Source organism: Podarcis vaucheri, assembly GCF_965113315.1.
Source record: "Podarcis vaucheri genome assembly, chromosome: 5".
Taxonomy (NCBI): Eukaryota; Metazoa; Chordata; class Lepidosauria; order Squamata; family Lacertidae; genus Podarcis; species Podarcis vaucheri.
The window spans coordinates 6,235,664-6,254,611 of NC_138763.1; the positions used below are offsets into that span (position 1 = coordinate 6,235,664).

The window sequence follows — 18,948 nt, forward strand, 5'->3', positions numbered from 1 at the left end:
CCAATCGTGCAGTGGGCTGGAGGGCGGGGGAACGCGTGCCCATACGTGTGTGCGCACACGCTATTTCCGGCGCACTTCCGGGTCAGAGGAGCATCATAAATAGTTTGTGCACATGTGCACGGGCCTCCTCTGACCTGGGTGTGCACTGGAAATAACTTGCATATGCACAAATAACGCTTGCACATGTGCACAAACGATTTCCAGTGCTTCGGAAGTGGGCAGCCGCGCAGCGCAGTGCCGGTAAGAGCGGGCGGCAGCAGTGGGGGTCGCTGTGGGCTGGATAAACGAGTCCCTTGGGCCTTATCCAGCCCGCAGGCCTTAGTTTGGGGATCCCTGATCTATCCCAGTACTGCTGTTGGGCATCTCCACATGTTCATTTAAGATCCATACACTTTTGTGGGGCTCTTACATTTTCATCTTTCTCTGCAGGTGAATGACATCAATTTTGAAAACATGAGCAACGACGACGCTGTGCGAGTGCTGAGGGAGATTGTGCACAAGCCAGGGTAGGTAGCCTTTTCTCCCCCTGCAGCTCCAAGGCAGCTCACTCTCCAATCCTACAACTGTTCTTGGGAGTGTGGGCTTGGTGGCGTCTGGTAATGCAGGGCTGGCGCTCAGTTTCTAGCAGTGCCCCCTGGTGCCCTGCAGAAGATCCATGGCCATCTTGGACTGCTGACTGTTCCAAGTGGGCCTAGAGGACAGTTAAGTCCCGCAGATCAGTAAAAATAAAAAATTTCAAGGAAAGATAGCCCAAGGCTTACAGGTTCGCTGTGTGCGAGCAAAAGACAAAGATAGTGGCACCAGCCTTCATCTTTTCTAGTTGCTGCATTTGGGTTTGGTGGCAGTGGAATTCTGTTTAGGCAAAAGGACAGCCTCTCTGGCCCCTGACATTTTGTTTTCCCTTTTTATATTATGTTATTTACTTTGATATAGCAGAAAGGGGAACACAAAGTGTCAGGGGGCCAGTGTTCAAAGCAAGCGAGAACTTCTCACATGTTTCCCTGTCTTTTTCCATCATAATACCCCAGTACTGAGCTTTAGGGATGTAAAACTCACCCACTCTGTTTATAGGGGAAGATTTATTCTTGTTTCTTCTGCATGTCTAGACGTGTGTATGTGGGTGGTTTTTCTGCGAACTGAGCTGACCAGATCTGGTAGCAGTGACAGCCATTGTGTTTCTCTTCCAGGCCCATCACTCTGACTGTTGCCAAGTGCTGGGATCCCAGCCCCAGGGGCTGCTTCTCGCTACCCAGGAGTAAGTAGTTTTTGCTTCATTTCTTAGTTTGCTTAGTAGTGTGCATGAGGACTGGTATTCTATAGAACCAACAGTTAATAACGTGTCTCTCCCCTTCCATATTGCCTTGTTGCAGGATGCAAGTGGCCAAGGGAGTTGCATGTTTGAATGCTCCTTTACTGGGATGGAGTAGGGGCTCCTTGTACCCAAATAGCGTATGGGAGAGAAAGCTAGGCCGAAGCCCTGCACCCTGCTAGTTTTACAACATAGAGGGAGATTTTATATACATGAGACCCAGTGTGGTCTAGCGGTTAGAGTGCTGGACTGGGATTTGGAGGGCCAGGGTTCAAATCCCCACTCAGCCATGAAGCACCCTGGGAGAACTGGGGTGCCAGTCGCACTGACTCATCCTAACTTACAGCACATGGTTGTTGGGAGGGCAAAACAGAGGGGAGGGGGAGAAGCATGTTTGCCACCTTGAGTACCTTGGAGAAAGGTGGCATAAAAATGTAACAACAAATAAATATTTTGTAGGCGTGATCCCTTACCTGCATCAATAATAATAATAATAATAATAATAATAATAATAATAATGATGATGATGATGATGATGATGTATTACTTATACACAACCCATCTGGCTATCTTGGAAACACCTGACTGCTTCTTTCTGTTGAATGTATAAATTGGCCCTAAGGGTGTGACGGAGGTTTCGAACCCTTTTTTCTGGTCCTCTGTGCTGCTCTCTCTTTCTCTGCCTCTCTCCTGCCCCTTTCCATCTCTGCCTAATCAGTCCCCTATTCCACATCGCACCCAAGACAAGCTACCAAGTTAGCAGGCCAATTACCTGCATGCAGCCCATGCCCCGCATACCCTCCCCGTGCCCCCCTGCCCGCCTCCGCCTAGGGGGAGCTCCCCCCCCCGCACCCCTCGTGTTGATCCTCCCTCTCTTCTTTCTCCCCCAGTTGCTCCCCAGCGGATCTGGGCTGGGCCAGACTCTCCATGCTCCGATCCGGGTGAGTCCCGGCTGATGCTGGGGGAGGACAGGGCTTGCTCAGAGGTGGCAGGTTTGGCGAGAGGGGAGGACTCTTGAGGAGGGGGCCTCCTCACGTGCCCTGTGTGTTCCCTTTAGGTGAGCCCATCAGGCCCATTGACCCAGCAGCCTGGGTTTCCCACACCGCAGCGATGACCGGCACCTACCCAGCGTACGGTATGAGCCCATCCATGAGCACAATCACTTCCACCAGCTCCTCCATCACCAGCTCCATCCCAGAAACCGAACGTAAGTCCTCGTGCCTGTGTGTCCCCCACCCCTGCTTGGCTTCTGGTCACCTGCACGCCGTAACCTGATAGGAGCAATACACGCACAGGGGCAAAACCCAGATTTGAGGCTTGGAAAGAGGATGGTTTCCCTCAATAGATCTTGAGCAGCATGGAAAGAGGCGTTTGCTCCATCTTTTGCTAAAGCAACAGGGATGCTTTTAGAAGTTAAATATTTTAAACCAAAGATTGGAGGAGGAGCAGAATGAGGGACCTGTGTGAGGCTAGGCGAAACAGAAGGCCACAGATTTCTTCACTTAGTTGCTTCTTCTAGGATAATGAGCGTTTCCTGTTTGTTTGTGTGGTCGGTGGGAGAATCAAGAGGGTTGCAAAAAGGAGGGAGGAGAACCCTGACAACTTTACAGGGCCATCTATTTTTATTTATTGTATGTATTGGTAGCATTTTTACATCCATGCCTGAAAGCGACGTTGAAAATAAAAATAACAAAAGACATCACATAAACATGTAGCAGTGTGCAGTGATTTTTCTGGTGGAGCAATATCCTTCTCATTGAAGCAGCGTTGACTGAATTGCTTGAGATAAATGGCTATGTTTGGGGCTTAAACACTGCAGAGTCCCTTGTAAATGGATTGAAGTTAAGCAGTCGCTGGCTGAAAACCCTGAACAGTCCCAGAACAACTTCAGGGAACATGGGTTATTCAGGTGGACGCAGTGCTGGCTTCCTGTTAGGCAAATGGTGAGGAAGTTGGAAGATGTGATGCTGAGCACAGGAGAACTTACCCTCTCTTCCAAAAGGGAGCTCAAGAGAGGAAAGGTGGATGTGTTAGGAATTGTGCAGCAAAGAGGTGCGTTTGGGACAGCTGCCTCATAGCGCTGGCCTCTGAGTGGGTTTTGGCCAGAGGCTATGAAGTTGGCCTGTTGAAAAGACTGGCAAGGCCTGGTGCTGCAGCTTAGTTACTGAAACTAAGCAGATGTGTACCTGATCAGGTGTTTAAGCTGCTCTGAGCTTTCTTAAAAAAGCTGTTGTTGAAGGATAAAACAGTCTGGGCAGTAATGGAGGTTGCGTGCCAGGGACTGGCAGGGCTCTGCAGAGCAGATGGAAGGTGTAGCGGGCCAGAAGCTGACCTGGGGGAAGAGGGTCATGATTTTTGGGGTTTTGTGCCTCCTGCGAGGCAGCAGCCAGAGATGGGGGAGGAAGGACAGGATGTGCTAGGAGAGGAGGGAGATGCGGTGTCTGAATACCCTCCCCACTGTCCCCCAGGACTAGGAGCAGCTTGAAGAGGCAGGCACAGCTATAACTTCCGTGTCGAAGGACTCACAGGCTGTCAGATGAGGGTACTTAAGTTTGGGGCGGCCACCCATTGCACCAGAAGTCCAGCTCGGAGCATAAGCCCGGGGAGGTGCGCTGGCTGCCTAGTCACCAGAAGTGTGTGTGTGTGTTTAGTGCACCTCTGGGGCAACTGTAAATTTGTGCTTTGTCAGTAAGGGATTAAACCCTGCTTGGGCTGGGTGTGCTCAGGGCGTTGTGGTTAGACTGCAGTTGACTGTTTCTAGGAAAAAGGCAAAGAGCAGCCCCTTATGAGGCCTGCTGCTCTCTTTTTTTGCACCTTCAGTGGTTCTTAGGGGGAATCCTGACCCAAGAAGGATTGCAGAAGCTTAGGGTGTGCCTGTGATGTATTGTTCCCTTGCCCTACCCTCCTGTGTGTGGCACCTTCATGTGCTCCTCTGCCTTTCCATCCCCTCTCATCTCTGCCTCCCTTCCCTCCGTCCGACCCGCAGGTCTCGATGACTTTCACCTGTCCATCCACAGCGACATGGCCACGATCGTCAAAGCCATGGCTTCGCCAGAGTCGGGCTTGGAGGTGCGCGACCGCATGTGGCTGAAGATCACCATCCCCAATGCCTTCATTGGTAAGACGCAGGCCCTCCATAGGGCAAATGGGTGAAGGGCCACCGGAGAACCACTTGCTGTTTGCCTCTCCCAAGCAGATAACGGTCTCAAGCCCCTATTTGAGATAAGCGATGGGAGCTTCATAAGGAGGACAGGTTAGATGTGTATCAGAGGGAAAACATACTAACCTGTTTGCAAGAGAAGTGTCTCTAAAAACAGGATTATTCATGGCATCTGCTGCAGAATTGGAATCCTTAGAGTCTCAGCTTTCACTCTCTAGCCCTCAAGATCAGCAGAACAAAGAGGATACTTAGCATTTACACAGTACAGTTAAGTGTTTTATGTGTCCTGTAAGATGGGTCTTACTATGCCTGTTTCAGAAGTGGGGCTGGGGTGTCCTTGAGGCTTAGAGCATAATAGCTTGCCTGAACTGAGTTCAGGGGTGAGAATTGAGTTCAGGGGTGAGTTCAGGGGTCAGAAACTTCTGGTTCACAACCTTCATTCTAAGCCACTGTGTTGCACCAGATCGAGCACAGAGGTTGGCAAGATGTTATTGAGCACGTCAGGTATCTAGGTACATTGTGACTCCATCATGACTTCTGAACATCATCTTCTTTATAGCCCAGTAAGCTGGACTAAGGCAGCAAAAGAAGGCTGGAGCCAGCTTCCCTCCAAGCACCTTCCTCTCCTCAGAGCAGAACAGGGTGCTATCTGCTTCCATCCTTGCTGAGTCCCTCTTTGCTGCTGTCTCTTGGCAGGATCTGATGTGGTAGATTGGCTCTACCACCATGTAGAAGGCTTCACAGACAGGCGAGAATCCCGCAAGTATGCCAGCAACCTCCTGAAGGCCGGTTACATCCGACACACTGTCAACAAGATCACGTTCTCGGAGCAGTGCTACTACATCTTTGGCGACCTCTGCGGCAGTAAGACTCCTTCTTTGCACTGTGCAGGGGGTGGGGGAGCAAGAACAGGTAGTGGGTGGTTCTGGCAGGCTCTCAACGTGGCCATCTGTTTCCTGGGAGAGCAGAAGTAGGAGAGCCCTCAAAGCAAGCCCATGTGGCTTTACAGAATCATGGAATTGTAGAGTTGGAAGGGAACCCGAGCTCCTCTAGTCCAGCTACAACGCAGGAATCACAGCTGAAGAATCCACAACAGATAGCCACCCAAACTCTGCTTTAAAATCTGCAGTGAAGGAGAGTCCACCACCACCCAAGGGAGTCTGCTCCACTGTCAAAACAGCTCTTATCATCAGAAAGTTCTTCCTAAAGTTCAGTTGGAGTCTCCTTTCCTGCTGAACCTGACATTGTCCTTTCCCTTTTGCCCTGTATTTGCCCTGTCAGACTAGTCACCTCCTCTGTGGGGATCTTTAGCTTTCAATCAAAAACTCCCCACCAGGAGATAAGCATCCTTCCATGCCGCTCTTTCCCTCTTTGCACTACAACCTGAATTTCATAGGTAAGAAATGAGGATAAGCTCACTTATGCCCTTGCTCCTGGTGTAACCTTTGCCCTTTCTCTGTCCCTATTTCACAGACATGGCCAGCCTGTCCTTGCATGACCATGATGGGTCCAGCGGCACCTCCGATCAGGACACCTTGGCTCCTTTGCCTCACCCAGGAGCTGCCCCATGGCCCATGGCCTTCCCCTACCAGTACCCGCCACCCCATCCATACAACCCCCACCCTGGATTTCCTGACCCAGGCTACAGCTATGGAGGCGGAAGTGCGGGCAGCCAGCACAGCGAAGGTAAATGTGAGCCGTGTGGGACATGGGCGGAATTCCTCCCATGCCATAAAGATCGTATCACATGCAAGCACTTGGCTTGTTAAGTCTGAACAGCTGGGCTTCCTCTTGAGGAGCAACCTCGCTTCTGCCCAGAGATAAATGGGCCAAGTGGGTTGGGGAGGGGGGATTAGTTCCTTTGGATTGCAAGTGTTTGTTAGGGTCAAGTTCTTGAGAGTGTCCCAGAGCCTGAATTTGCTCAGTTGTGGACCTCTTTTGGCATCTCTGTCAAAGTCAGGGGGTTTAGTGGCTGATCACAAGGTTGTGAGATCTGCTTAGAGACCCTGTGGTTCCCAACGTGGGGCACATGCCCCACGGGGGGTGGGGTTGATTTTTAAGGGGGGCAATTTGGGAATGAGTTATTAACAGTGAATGGCCTTTTAGGCTTCCTCCACATGAATAGGAGTTCACTTTTTGAATAATAAGAATATATGTCACGGCGGGGTGGGGCATGGTCAAAAAAAGGTTAGGAACCACTGGCTTAGACCTTTGGGGGGGGATTTCATTTAGGGCAGAGAGATCTGCTGAAAATATTAAGAGCCTTCTCTGTAGCAGCACCCAAATGATACCCAAAGGGCCTTCTCGGTAGTGGTGCCTGCAGTTTGGAACGCCCTCCCATCAGATGTCAAGGAAATAAACAACTATCTGACTTTTAGAAGACATCTGAAGGAAGCCCTGTTTAGAGAAGTTTTAAATGTTTGATGTTTGATCGCTTTATTATTATTGTAATGGGTTTAGGGGTTGCTCGTGCATAAGTTGCCGCCACTCCTGGCGAGGTTACCTGGTTGAACCCTTTCTGACTGGACAGCCTCTAGCTTCGTGGCTGTCTCAGTCGCTGGCAGAATCCGTCAGTGGGCGTTTCTTGAACTTCTTCCAGCACAAAAGTTCTTTGATGCCTAGTCTCCTCCTAGTCTCCCTGTGCGGAAGCCTTCTGCGCAGGGAGGGTGTGGGCAGCGGAGGACCCGTACTCTCTCCGCTGGTCTCCGGCGAGGAGTCTTGGAGCCTCCTCTCCGATTCCCCCATCTGCCCCCCTTCTCCACTGGTGTTACGCTGATTTCCTTCCCCAGCAGATGGGCTGCCTCTCTCCCTACTGGGACCCTCTCCGGCATCCCTCTGGAGCCTTCCCTCCGCCTCTAGCTCCGATGGCAGTTCCCTGACAATTATTATTATTATTATTATTATTATTATTATTATTATTATTCTGTTGGGAGCTGCCCAGAGTGGCTGGAGAAACCCAGACAGATTGGCGGAGTATTATTATTATTATTAATTATTATTATTATTATATCCTGGGAGATCTGTTTGGCTCTTGCCCTGGCCATGTTTTAATGCTGCCTGGTGGGCTTTCTTTATTTCTGAAGGCAGCTGTTTATAGGGAAGTTTTGTAATGTTTGATGTCCTACTGTGTTTTCATTTACTGGAGGATGCCCATAGCCTTTTGTTATACGATTGCCACTTTCCTTCTACTGGAGATAATACAACAACAACAAAATTAGTATAACACCGCTTTGCTTCCTGCTCTCTCTCTCTCCCCCCCCCCAAAAAAAAAATTTGCCTGGCTTCCCACTTTTGTGCTGCACTTCCATGGACTTTGGGCCCAATCCTGCAAAGTTACAGTTGAAGGCTCATGTGAGGTTATTCCTACCTATTCTGATGGGCCTGACCCAAATATTCTCTTGTCCCCCCCCCCATTTCTTGTGCAGGAAGCCGGAGCAGCGGCTCCAACCGCAGCGGCAGCGAGAGGAGGAAGGAGCGAGAGCCCAAGGCCGGGGAGTCCAAGTCGGGCGGCAGCGGCAGCGAGTCGGACCACACCAGCCGCAGCAGCATGCGGAGGGAGCGAGCGGCCAGCGAGCGCTCGGTGCCGGCCAGCCAGCGCAGCCACCACTCGATGGCTCACAGCATCCGCAGCCACCACAGCCAGCAGTCCTACGGGCCTCCCGGCCTGCCGCCTCTCTACAGCCCTCCCATGCTGCTGATGCCTCCGCCACCTTCCGCCCTGGGACCCCCGGGGGCTCCCCCTGGCCGAGACCTGGCCTCTGTGCCCCCTGAACTGACGGCCAGTAGACAGTCATTCCGAATGGCCATGGGCAACCCCAGTGAGTTCTTTGTGGATGTAATGTGAAACGCCGCCCCTCCCTCCGCCTGCCTGCCGCCCCATTGGTTTTGTCTCCTAGGAACAGCCCGGCCTGCGGGGGATTCCTTTTCTTTTCTTTTTTTGGTCTTGGCAATTATGAAAAGGGAAAAAAAACACCCTGAAAATAAACTGAACTAAATGTTTTTGATTCTAATCCCTGCCTGCAAGAGGGCCCGGCAGCCTCGCCTGAACCACCCCTGGACTTGATTGCAGAGGCGCGTCCCCCCCCTTGCTTGTGCCAACCCCTCCCCCCCATAACCCCTTCTCTAACCCATTAATCCGCATCTGCCTGGGGACTCTGCTGCTCGCCTGTGTTTTCCCTGCCGGCTCACTTCTCCTGCCCTAAACACATGCCCTCTTTCTTCTCGCCCCTTTTTTGTGTCCCTCTCTGTCGAGCAGCCAAGAATTACGGGGTGTTTGACTTCCTCTGAGCTGGCCGCCCGTGCTGGGGAGAGCCGCAGCGTGCTGTGGTGGTTTGGCTCCCCCACAACCGAGGAAGATGCAGAGCCCTGCAGGCAGGCACTTGGCCATGTGGGGGCTGAAGATGGCTTCTTTCCATCCTGGTGGAAGGTGCCCCACCTTAACCATAACCCCTGGAAGGGAGCAGGGCTCAGATCCAGCTGTGCCTTCAGTCTTCCATCTGATAAGATGTAGCAGCTTGGTGGCCATTGGCATGAGGTTGAGAGGAGAGCTCCCACCTTCCCAGGCAGGTGAGAGTTCCCCTTGAGAGCTTCTCAGATGGTGATAAGAGCTGGAAGCCACCAAAGAGGCTCACACCCTTCCTTGATTCTTTGCCTCCCATGTCTTGATTAGCGCCAATAGCGAGAGTGCCAACCCCCAGTATCCATAGTTCACGTTCCTGAAGGTACTACAGGTACAAGCGCCCCCCCTTTCTCTACCCAAGCACTCATGGTGAGCCATCTTCTTGCTGTATCTCTTTGACGTCTGGTGGCCTGTTTAGTAGAGCCTTTTTTACTGCCACCTTTTCACACCCAGGTCTCTCTTGTGCCCATCAGTCCGTTGTCTCTTAAGCCAAGCTGTTTTTAGATGCTCTCTCTCCTCAGCCTGCTCCACTGTTTCGTTTAAATGCCTTGCATCCACACTGCATAACCCTGGCAGCAGTATCCCTTGGTATTCCCTCTGCTCACCTCCACCTCTTCTTTGTCTCCTACCTCTCTTTCATCCTTCCTTTTCTTTTTAACAATCCCAAAACTGAAAAAGTGATTGGGGGGGGGGTGGAGGAAGAGATGTGGGGTGGGGAGGTAGACAAATATCATCAAAAAGATAATTTCATTAGCACAAATAGTATGAAATAAGTTCTGATACAGGTTTTTAAGCAGAGGTTGGAAGGCCACCTGTCATGTATGATCTAGTTGCGATTCCTGCATTGCAGGGGCTTGGACTGGATGAGCTTTCAACTCTACAATTCTATGAGGATTTTAACAAAGCAACTTTTGGGGTCGTCATGGTTGTGAACATGGGTGGATCTCCAAAATCAGAAGAGTTGCTGCACTAGGCTTAGGTCCCAGGGGCCAGATGAGTTGCTCCAAGTGGACCCCTGCACTATGATTCCAGCAGCAAAATAAACAGTAAACTTGTACGGTGCTCCTGTTCACTGTTCCTGTCACTCAGCATTGTCCTCTGCCATGACGCTACAGTCCGTTTCCCTCCTCCCCCAAACATTCATTCATCTTTCCTTGGCCATTGAGAATACACTGAAATTTTTATTGGGTTCTTTTTAGGGTCTCCCTCCCAAAAAAGTATTTTATGTACTCCAGCAAATATCAGATTGCTGAGCCTCCTCCCTCTTGGATGCAGAAGTCCAATAAATATTTTTAACCATAACTATTCTCAACCATAGCTGCTACTAGAGGTGTGCTTAATTTACCCAAGAGCCAAATTGTTTTGCTGCAGCGCCATCACCCAGGCTAAGGATCAGTGGGGAGTGGCTGTCTGTCCATAGCTTTTTCCTCTGCTACTTTTTAAAGACTGCTGTGGTGATCTGTAATCATGGACTCTTCCCTTTGATAGCTGAGGGACACGTAGTAATTTTACCAATGAACTATGACCACCTTTTATTCTGAACGTGCCCAAGGTTAGCTGAAGCCTCACCCTTAACTTAGACCAGCACATTTTATGCCAGCTGTTATGCCACTACCCATCCCAAACTGATACTGAGCCATGCTTGGAAACGAGGCCTAACTTTTCACTGTTGTGCATGGAAGAGGGGGCTTTAAAAATGTACTCTCCAAGCTGAGTGTTTGCTTCTGCTGTCCCCACCCTCTGAACAAGCACCAGCACACCAGTGAAAAGCAAGTGAGCAGGGCATGTGTAGAAAATAAGGGCTCACTCTTGTCTCCCTTGCCGTCCTTTCCTTAGCAGCTGTTAGGCCTTTCTGGTTTCTTCCCTTTTCTTCTCGGACACAAGTGCAGCAAGGTTTGGGCTTGAAGGCAGCGGGAAAGAGTCCCACAACCAAGCCCAGACTGCTCTGTGGGCACACTGTGTATTTCTTGGGTGTCTGGGATAGAAGCAGGGCCTCTGGCTTACCCGCATTGCTTGCTGCTGTGCTGCAACATAGACACGCCAGAATCGCACGTGGCAGAATGTCAGTTTCCAAAACATTCCTAGCCCTCACACTTGCAGAGGGAGCACAGTGGCCGTGTTTGCTAAATCATAGAAAATGCAAATAGTTGAAGAAGGGATTTAGGAAGTCCAGAGACATCTTCACCCAGTGTAGTGCTGTGTCCTTCCTTGTGGATTCTGTTTAATCACCCTGCCTTTTCTATACTTGTCCTCTCCACTCCCTGCATTTCTCAGTGAATCCTAGCCCATCCTTCTCAACCACCCATGCTCAGAATTTCTTACATCTGCAGGTAGGGAAGGCTTGCAATAGAGGAGTTATACTAAACTGCAAAGCACACATACAGTCATGCGTGACTTTACACAATTTTCACGCAGTTTCCCGTACAGAAGTTCTTGTAGGAAACTCATCACACGTGAAGCAATACTTAACTCTGCTTGCTATGGCAGGGATTTGTTCAGTGGAGAATTCCAGAGCCTTTGACCATCCCACACCGATGCAAAAATTTGTACGATTTATCACAGCCCACCTTTAGCTAAACTGCTTTTGTGCTCTTGCCAAGGACCTGGTTGGGAGAAGCACCCTCTATTAGACGGTACATTCTAGTCCCCTTGCGGCCCATAACTACCTTTGGCCTTCCTGCCATGCAACAGTTATCAACCGTTTTTGGAATGTCTTGTGGGGCTTGTTGTTTTTAAGATTGAAGTGTTCCTTCACTCCTGCTTTCCTCTCCAGTCCAGCATCGGCTCCCCCTTTTTTGCTAGTCCCCTACACCCACCACCGTGATGCCAGTTCTTCTACACCTTTGCCACTGCTCTGCTCATTTGGTCTATTGAACCATTTGCCCCCTTTCTGCCTACCATTAGTCTCTCTTTCAGGGCATTGCCCGTGATCTCAAGTGTCAAGTTGCCAGTCCTCCCTCTCTCCTCCTCCCTCCTCCTCCTGGTGCTATATTGCCATTCTGTCTTCCCTCTTCCTCCTCCTTCCTCACCTGGTACTACGTCGCCATCTTGCTCTCTTTTCAACTCCTTTCCCCCCACTTTGGTGCTATTTTCTCTCGTCACACATATTGCCCCTTCCCTCACGCACCCCTCGGTTTTATATAAATTGAAACCACCCTACTTTGTTTTTATTTATAAAATAGTTTTATTGGACTCCACCTTGCCTGTGTGTGGCTCATTTTTGTCAGTGTCCAGAAGATTTAGCTTGCCCCTTGTACATGTGACATCATCATAATCAGATACAGTCGTATCTTAGATCCTGAACGCCTTGGTACTCAGACATTTTGGCTCCTGAATGCAGCAAATTCGAAAGTGAGTGTTCCAGTTTGTGAATGTTCTTCAGAACCCGAATGTCTGACGGGGCTTCTGCGGCTTCCAATTGGCTGCAGGAGCTTCCTGCAGCCAATCAGAAGCCACACTTTGGTTTCCGAACATTTTGGAAGTCAAACGGACTTCCAGAATGGATTCTGTTCGACTTCCAAGGTACGACTGTATTTTTTTATTAATAATTATTATTATGTATGTGCTGCCCATGTGACTGGGTTGCCCCAGCCACTGTGGGCGGCTCTTGACAAAAAATAGTAAAAAACGCAATACTACAACACACACTAAAAACTTCCCTGAACAGAGCTGTCTTCAGATGTCTTTTGAAAAGCACATAATTGTTTTATCAGTTTGGCATCTGCTGGGAGGGCGTTCCACAGGGGGAGGGTATGACTGCCGAAAAGCCCCTTTGCTGGGTTCCCTCTAACCTCCCCTCTTGCAATGAGGGAACCACCAGAAGACCCTGGCGCTGGATCTCAGCGTCTCGGCTCCATTCACGTTTTCAGCTTTCATTTCGCTATAATGTCTACACACCCACATCCTTTAATGCTTATGGAAATGCCCCTTTTGGCTCCCTCCTGCTTCTGGAGTAGCACTGGATGAGGTTTTGGAGCAGTGTCTTGGGAAGCTGTGGCTCAGATGTAAGCCTGGTTTCCAGGGAAGACCATTGTACAAAAAGGAGCAATGGGACAGATAGGAAGCAGGGGAAAGAGGACCAGAAAGCTGAGATGTTAAAAACAAAGGGGGAATGGAATAGAGAATAAAATACCAAGTGGACAATAAAAGAATGGAAGAAAGGGATGTGTAAAATAGAAGGAAAAGGTTGTGGAGAAAACAAACAACGGTAAAATGGGGAGTGGCTCTTCTGAAAAGGCAGGTAGATGTGAAGGAGGAAGAGCAACACCCTGCACAAAACGGCAGCAGCACACAAGCCACTTTCTGCTGTTCACCAACACCTGTGTCAGCTCCCCATCCCAGTGGTTGTCAGTGGTGTCTACAATTTTCCATCCCTCAGCAGAAGAGTGAACTGGAAGGAAGGGAAAGATGCAGCAGGCTCTACCAGCAAGCAGCAGATGAGTTGCATTTGTAACCTCACAATGTATTTTGACAGTACAGCGAGCTTGGGAAATTGAGAATTTTCAGGCAATTATCTGTGCAAATGGGACATCAAGATAACAAGGCACTGGTGCACTTCAAGTCAATGGGAATAAAAGCACCAACCTGTTCTGCCTTGCTCAGACCACACCTGGAATACTGTGTCCAGTTCAGGGTGCTACCATTTAAGAAAGCTGTTGACAAGCTGGAACGTGGGCAGACAAAGGTAAATAAGATGATCAACGGTCTGAAAACCAAGCCTTATGAGGAATGGTTGAAGGAGCTGGCGATATTTAGCCTGGGAAAGAAGATCTAGCCAGTGTTGGGTTTTTTCTGTGGGAACTCAAGCACACTCGGTACCGGCACCTCCATCTTCAGATATCTAAGGGGCTGCCACATGAAAGATGGAGCAAGTTTGTTTTCTCCTCTGGGTGATAGGACCTGTACCAATAGATTCAAGTTACAAGAAAGGGTGTATATATAGGTGTGAGGGTGTCGTATTCAACTAAGTTTTACTCAGAGCAGATCCACTGAAATTAATGGACTTAGCCATGTTCATTCAATTCAGCTAGTGTACTCGGAATAATACCACCCATCAACTACACACAAACAAATGTTGAGAAAAACATGTAGTACATGCTTCTGGAACTATATGGACCACTTCAGAATGCAGGCAGTGGACAGTTTTTCTTGAAGAGAGATTTTTCTTCTTGAGCCAGTCTGTTCAGCTGCTATGCCGTTGCTCTGTTGGCAAAAATAAGTCTTGTGGCTCCTTAAACACTATTTTGGGGGCAGAAACTTCATAATACTGCTACCCCTCTGTCAGCTTTTTTTTTTTAATGTACAAGTCTTTTTGAAGTGTAGGTGTCTATTTTTAAAAATAAAACAGACAGGACAAGCCTTTGTTTTGTGGGGGGGGGAACCCAAAAATGATCAGTGTTCTTTGGCTGCCTCTAATTCCCTTTGTTTAAGTTTACAGTGGTGCCTCGCAAGATGAAATTAATTCGTTCCGCGAGTTTTTTTGTCTAGCGAATTTTTCGTCTTGCGAAGCACGGTGTCGGAAAAGTTTTGGAAAAGCTTCAAAAATCGCCAAAAACCTCAAAAAAGGCTACCACACGCGTTCTATGAGTTACTCCTTGAAGTCAAGTCGCAACTGTATTAACGGTGTTAAGAAAAAGGAAACAAACTTGCAAAAAACGCAAGACGTTTTCATCTTGCAAAGCAAGCCCATAGGGAAATTTGTCTTGCGAAGCAGCTCAAAAACCGCAAAACCCTTTCGTCTGGCGAGTTTTTCGTCTTGCGAGGCATTCGTCTTGCGGGGCACCACTGTACTTGAGTTGCTTGGTGCTATTTACAGTCAGACATGACAGTACGGCATGGATATAAAATATACATGTCATAAATGCCCTCTAGATTATGTTTGTTAGCTGTCTGTGGGGTATACATCTTAATGAATTACAGTGGCCAGGTCTAAAGAGAACAGGTTATTTAATGGGCATATAGAAGATGGAATTTATACATCTCTAACAGGTGTAACGGGCCGTGGGGGGTGCTGTGGGTTAAACCAGAGCCTAGGACTTGCTGATCAGAAGGGCGGCGGTTCGAATCCCCGCGGCGGGGTGAGCTCCCATTGCTCGGTCCCTGCTCCTGCCAACCTAGCAGTTCGAAAGCACCTCAAAGTGCAAGTAGATAAATAGGTGGGAAGGTAAAGGGCGTTTCCATGCGCTGCTCTGGTTCACCAGAAGCGGCTTAGTCATGCTGGCCACATGACCGGAAGCTGTACACCGGCTCCCTTGGCCAATAAAGCAAGATGAGCGCGGCAACCCCAGAGTCGGTCACGACTGGACCTAATGGTCATGGGTCCCTTTACCTTTATAACAGGTGTAAAGAGGGAATTTCAGCAAGTATAGCTTGTCATATAAGCTACTAGTAGTGCAGATAGGTAATCTAAGACTAGAGCCTGGGACTTCCCCTCCCCCTTCCCTTTAAGCATCCATGTGTATTACTTTACTACTGAATCACACAATTAACACTTTCCTTCTCCCACCTGCGGCCAATTACTGCTGCATCCCTAATAGGGCAAAACCAATTTGTCATTCCTTTTTTTTTAAAAAAAACAATACTCTGAAGAACACAAATCATAACACCATCAATACAGGAAATAAAATGCGAGTTTTGCTTCTGCCAGCTTGATGCACAGGTCCTTTCAAATGAGCAGTTTTGTTTTTAGAAATATACAATACATTTTTAAAAGTTATAAAAATTACTGGAAGGAGCATCCATGAAAAGGCTCAGCCATCCTCTCCGCTGTTAAATGTTTTGTATGGTTCAAAGTAGGGTTGCAAATTTTTCTTTTACTGTTTTGTAAATGGCTTTGAGGGTTGGTTTTTATTGGCAGTCAAGTGGTGAATAAATTGTGCGCATGCCTGATGATCGTCTTCCAAAGCAACTACTCTATTCCGAACTTAAAAATGGAAAGCGTAATGCTGGTGGTCAACAAAAGAGGTTGAAAGACTGTCTCAAGGCAAATCTAAAAAGAATGTAGTATAAACACTGACAACTGGGAAACACTGGCCTGTGAGCACTCCAATTGGAGAACAGCCTTTACCAAAGGTGTCATGGGCTTTGAAAACACTCGAAATCAGGACGCAAGGGAGAAACGTGCAAGGAGGAAGGACCACACCGTGATCAGCTCCTACCCGGAAACCAATTTCCCCACTGTGGAAGGACGTGTGGATCCAGAATAGGCCTCCACAGTCACTTATGGACTCTTTATTAAAACTGTGTTTATGGAAGGCAGTCTTACCTTTAAAGCCCTATACGGCCTAGGACCCTCGTACCTACGGAACCGCCTCTCCTGGTATGCCCCACAGAGAAACCTACGGTCTGCAAATAATAACATCCTCAAGGTCCCAGGCCTCAGAGAGGTTAGGCTGGCCTCAACTAGAGCCAGGGCCTTCTCGGCTGTGGCTCCAATCTGGTGGAATGCTCTGTCACAAGAGACTAGGGCCCTGCGGGACCTGACATCTTTCCGCAGGGCCTGCAAGACAGAGTTGTTCCGCCAGGCCTTTGGCCAGGGCACAGCCTGACTCCCTCCTCTGGCAACCTGCACAGAATTTTGCTTAATTGGTTGCCTTCAATTTGATTTAATTAATTTTTATAATGAAATATTTTTAGATTGTGTGACTATTTGACTATTTGATTGTTGTTAGCCGCCCTGAGCCCGGCTTCGGCTGGAGAGGGCGGGATATAAATAAAATTTATTATTATCATTATTACTCAGCTACAAGCGATCGCCAAAGAAGAAGAAATTTTACGAAATGTCACAGTTGGGTGGGGCGGGGGGGGGGGAGATGTCCCTGCCTGCCCCACTGCAACCTCCACCTGCTGAAAATCCCTCTGCAAAAAGAAAAAAAAGGCAACCCCCAACTCAACCCTATTAAAAGTGCAGGAGCCTCGTCCACTTTCCCCACTAAATAAAAATAATAGAAAACAAAGTACCCCGCCCCCCCCCGCCCAGTATGCGACGTCGGCAGCCTCATCATCCCGTAAACAGGGTCTGTAATCGAACGGAGGGATATAAACTACACTTCCCATCGTGCCCTGCACGCCACCTCCGCCTCGAATGGAATCCGCGATCTTGCGCGTTGCATTCTGGGTTTAGCAGCAGCAGCAGCAAGCGGCCCCGCCCCTCCTCCCCAGCACCCGCTCGTCCTTAACCACCATCCCGAACTCACCCTAAAGGAGGGCGTCGGCGCATGCGTCCTGGGGCCCGGGCGCGACCCGCGCGTGCGCAGTGGCGGCGGCGGCTCTGCAGTGATAGGGGAGGGGGGAGCGGCCGCCATCTTGCCAGTCGGTGCCGGAGGGGGCGCAGCTGGAAGGACCGGCGACGGCAGCCGCCTCAGCGACGGCGCCACTAGGTGAGTCCGGCCAGGCGGAGGTCGCCGCCGCCTTCTTCTTGCGGCCCATTTCGTCGTTAGGGTGGTTGTCATTGTGGCTCCTTCTCCTCTTCTGAAAGGGGGCCTCGCCGACGCGGGCTGGGCTCGTCCTCCTCCTGAGGGGCTTCTTCTTCGCCCTTGAGGGCCGCTGTTCCTAAGCCTCTTCGAGGGATGTGGTCGGGTGCCCTTTCCCGGGAAGCTTTATAGTGTTTAATTACGCTTTTCTATATGTTGGGGGCCTCCCAGAGTGGCTGGGTCAACCCAGTCAGATGGGCGGGGTACAAAATTTATTATTATTATTTATTCTTAATTAATTAATGTAGCCTGGCTGAGGCGTCGGAAGCGGGTTTCTGAGGGAGAGAATCGCCCTTCAGCAAACGGGGCGTGCGAATAACGGGCTGCCTTTCCCCTGTTCTGGCGTGAAGCTTCCCATCCATGGCCGCTTCGGCTTTTCAGAGCAAAAACACCACCGCACGTCCTCGGCAAGGATGTGTCTCCTCCGGGTGCTCGTGGCTGTTCTGGGTGGGATCGGGACGAGCCCGTTGCTCGTGAGGAGCCTCACATTAGGCTTGGCACTCGCGGAGCGCAGGAAGCTGCCTCATGCCGAGGCCACCCAGCTCAGTGTTGGCGGCACTGGCTGGCAGCGGCTCTCCGGGGTTTTTGCTGGCCTTCCCTAGAGATGCGGTCAAGGGGTCCTGATCTGGGACTTCCTGCTTCGCGAGGCAGGCTGTCTACCAGTTAGCTTTGGCCCAGAGGCGGGGTGAGAAGGGAGAGATTCTGTACAGAGAGACAGTGTGGTGTAGTGGTTAGTGTTGGGCCTGGGAAACCAGAGTTCAAATACCCACTCGTTGGGTGAACCTGGGCTATTTACTGCTTCTCAGCCTAATCTACTTTAATCTACTGTCTTGGGGATTAAATGAGAAGATCCATGTGTGATGCCTTGAGGTCCTTGGAGAAAAAGGTGTGCTATAGATGCAAGAAATGATTAAATTTAAATAAATCAATCCTGCAGGGTGTGTGAGGCCCGTTGTTTTTGAACTTGGGTCAGGGGAAAGGCAGCGGGTCCGTCCTCATCACTCTCTTCATCCCTTATTTATAATGCTTCTGAAATTACTCAACTGGCATGCAGCGAATCCTCAGCATGAGGTAGAAAGGCCTTGCGTGGTTCCCCAATGAGGAAGTCCCTTTGCCTTTTGTCCTTTACCTTTTGAGCGCATTAAGTCAGAAATTGTATTTTGAGGGCAGTGCTGGCTGTCCCAGTGTTTGAGGCTCTATGCAGCTTAATGCAGAATTGGAAAGCTACAAATGTTTGCCCCCCCCCCCCAACTTGGGGTCCTGTTGATGTAATAGCTCAGGAGTGTTGGGCTTCAAATTTGGCTAGCATTTGTGGGATCAGGGCCAAGTTAGTGTGATTCAATATGATTAAGCAAAGATGGTACTACTGGTATTCTTTATGGGGCAGGAGACTTTTGGCTTCTTGGTAGCTCTTCTCTTTTGTTCCCTGCCCCCACAACCTTGCCCAAAATTCCTGCGGTGTGGTGTCTTGCACACCCCGCTATAAGAAGCTTTGAAGATGTAACTTTATCATTTGAATGAGGCATGTGGCAAGTGCAAGAATAAGGGGAGGTTTTTATTTGGAAGTGTATTCAGTTTAATTGGCTAGATGCCAGGAATAAACGGCTTC

At 49.5% G+C, this 18,948-nt stretch overlaps 2 protein-coding genes across 4 annotated transcripts in view; both read left to right on the plus strand.

The window, feature by feature from the left end:
- DVL3 (dishevelled segment polarity protein 3) overlaps nucleotides 1-12,065 on the plus strand; it is a 55,794-nt gene extending 43,729 nt beyond the window's left edge. The window contains exons 9-17 of one of the 3 annotated variants that reach the window (XM_082224158.1): nucleotides 430-506; nucleotides 1,188-1,255; nucleotides 2,200-2,250; nucleotides 2,367-2,516; nucleotides 4,296-4,427; nucleotides 5,166-5,333; nucleotides 5,943-6,155; nucleotides 7,895-8,287; nucleotides 8,725-12,065. In XM_082224158.1, the coding sequence (XP_082080284.1) occupies nucleotides 430-506; nucleotides 1,188-1,255; nucleotides 2,200-2,250; nucleotides 2,367-2,516; nucleotides 4,296-4,427; nucleotides 5,166-5,333; nucleotides 5,943-6,155; nucleotides 7,895-8,287; nucleotides 8,725-8,756 (1,284 nt within the window). In that variant the 3' untranslated portion in view covers nucleotides 8,757-12,065. Of the gene's footprint in view, nucleotides 1-429; nucleotides 507-1,187; nucleotides 1,256-2,199; nucleotides 2,251-2,366; nucleotides 2,517-4,295; nucleotides 4,428-5,165; nucleotides 5,334-5,942; nucleotides 6,156-7,894 lie in introns of all 3 variants that reach the window. The other 2 variants (XM_082224156.1, XM_082224157.1) reach the window with 2 other exon arrangements.
- A 5,046-nt stretch (nucleotides 12,066-17,111) lies between these two features.
- The window catches only part of AP2M1 (adaptor related protein complex 2 subunit mu 1), a 29,059-nt gene continuing 27,222 nt past the window's right edge, over nucleotides 17,112-18,948 (plus strand). Inside the window, exon 1 of the mRNA XM_082224456.1 lies at nucleotides 17,112-17,246. The gene's annotated coding sequence lies outside the window, so the exon portion shown is untranslated. The remainder of the gene's footprint in view (nucleotides 17,247-18,948) is intronic.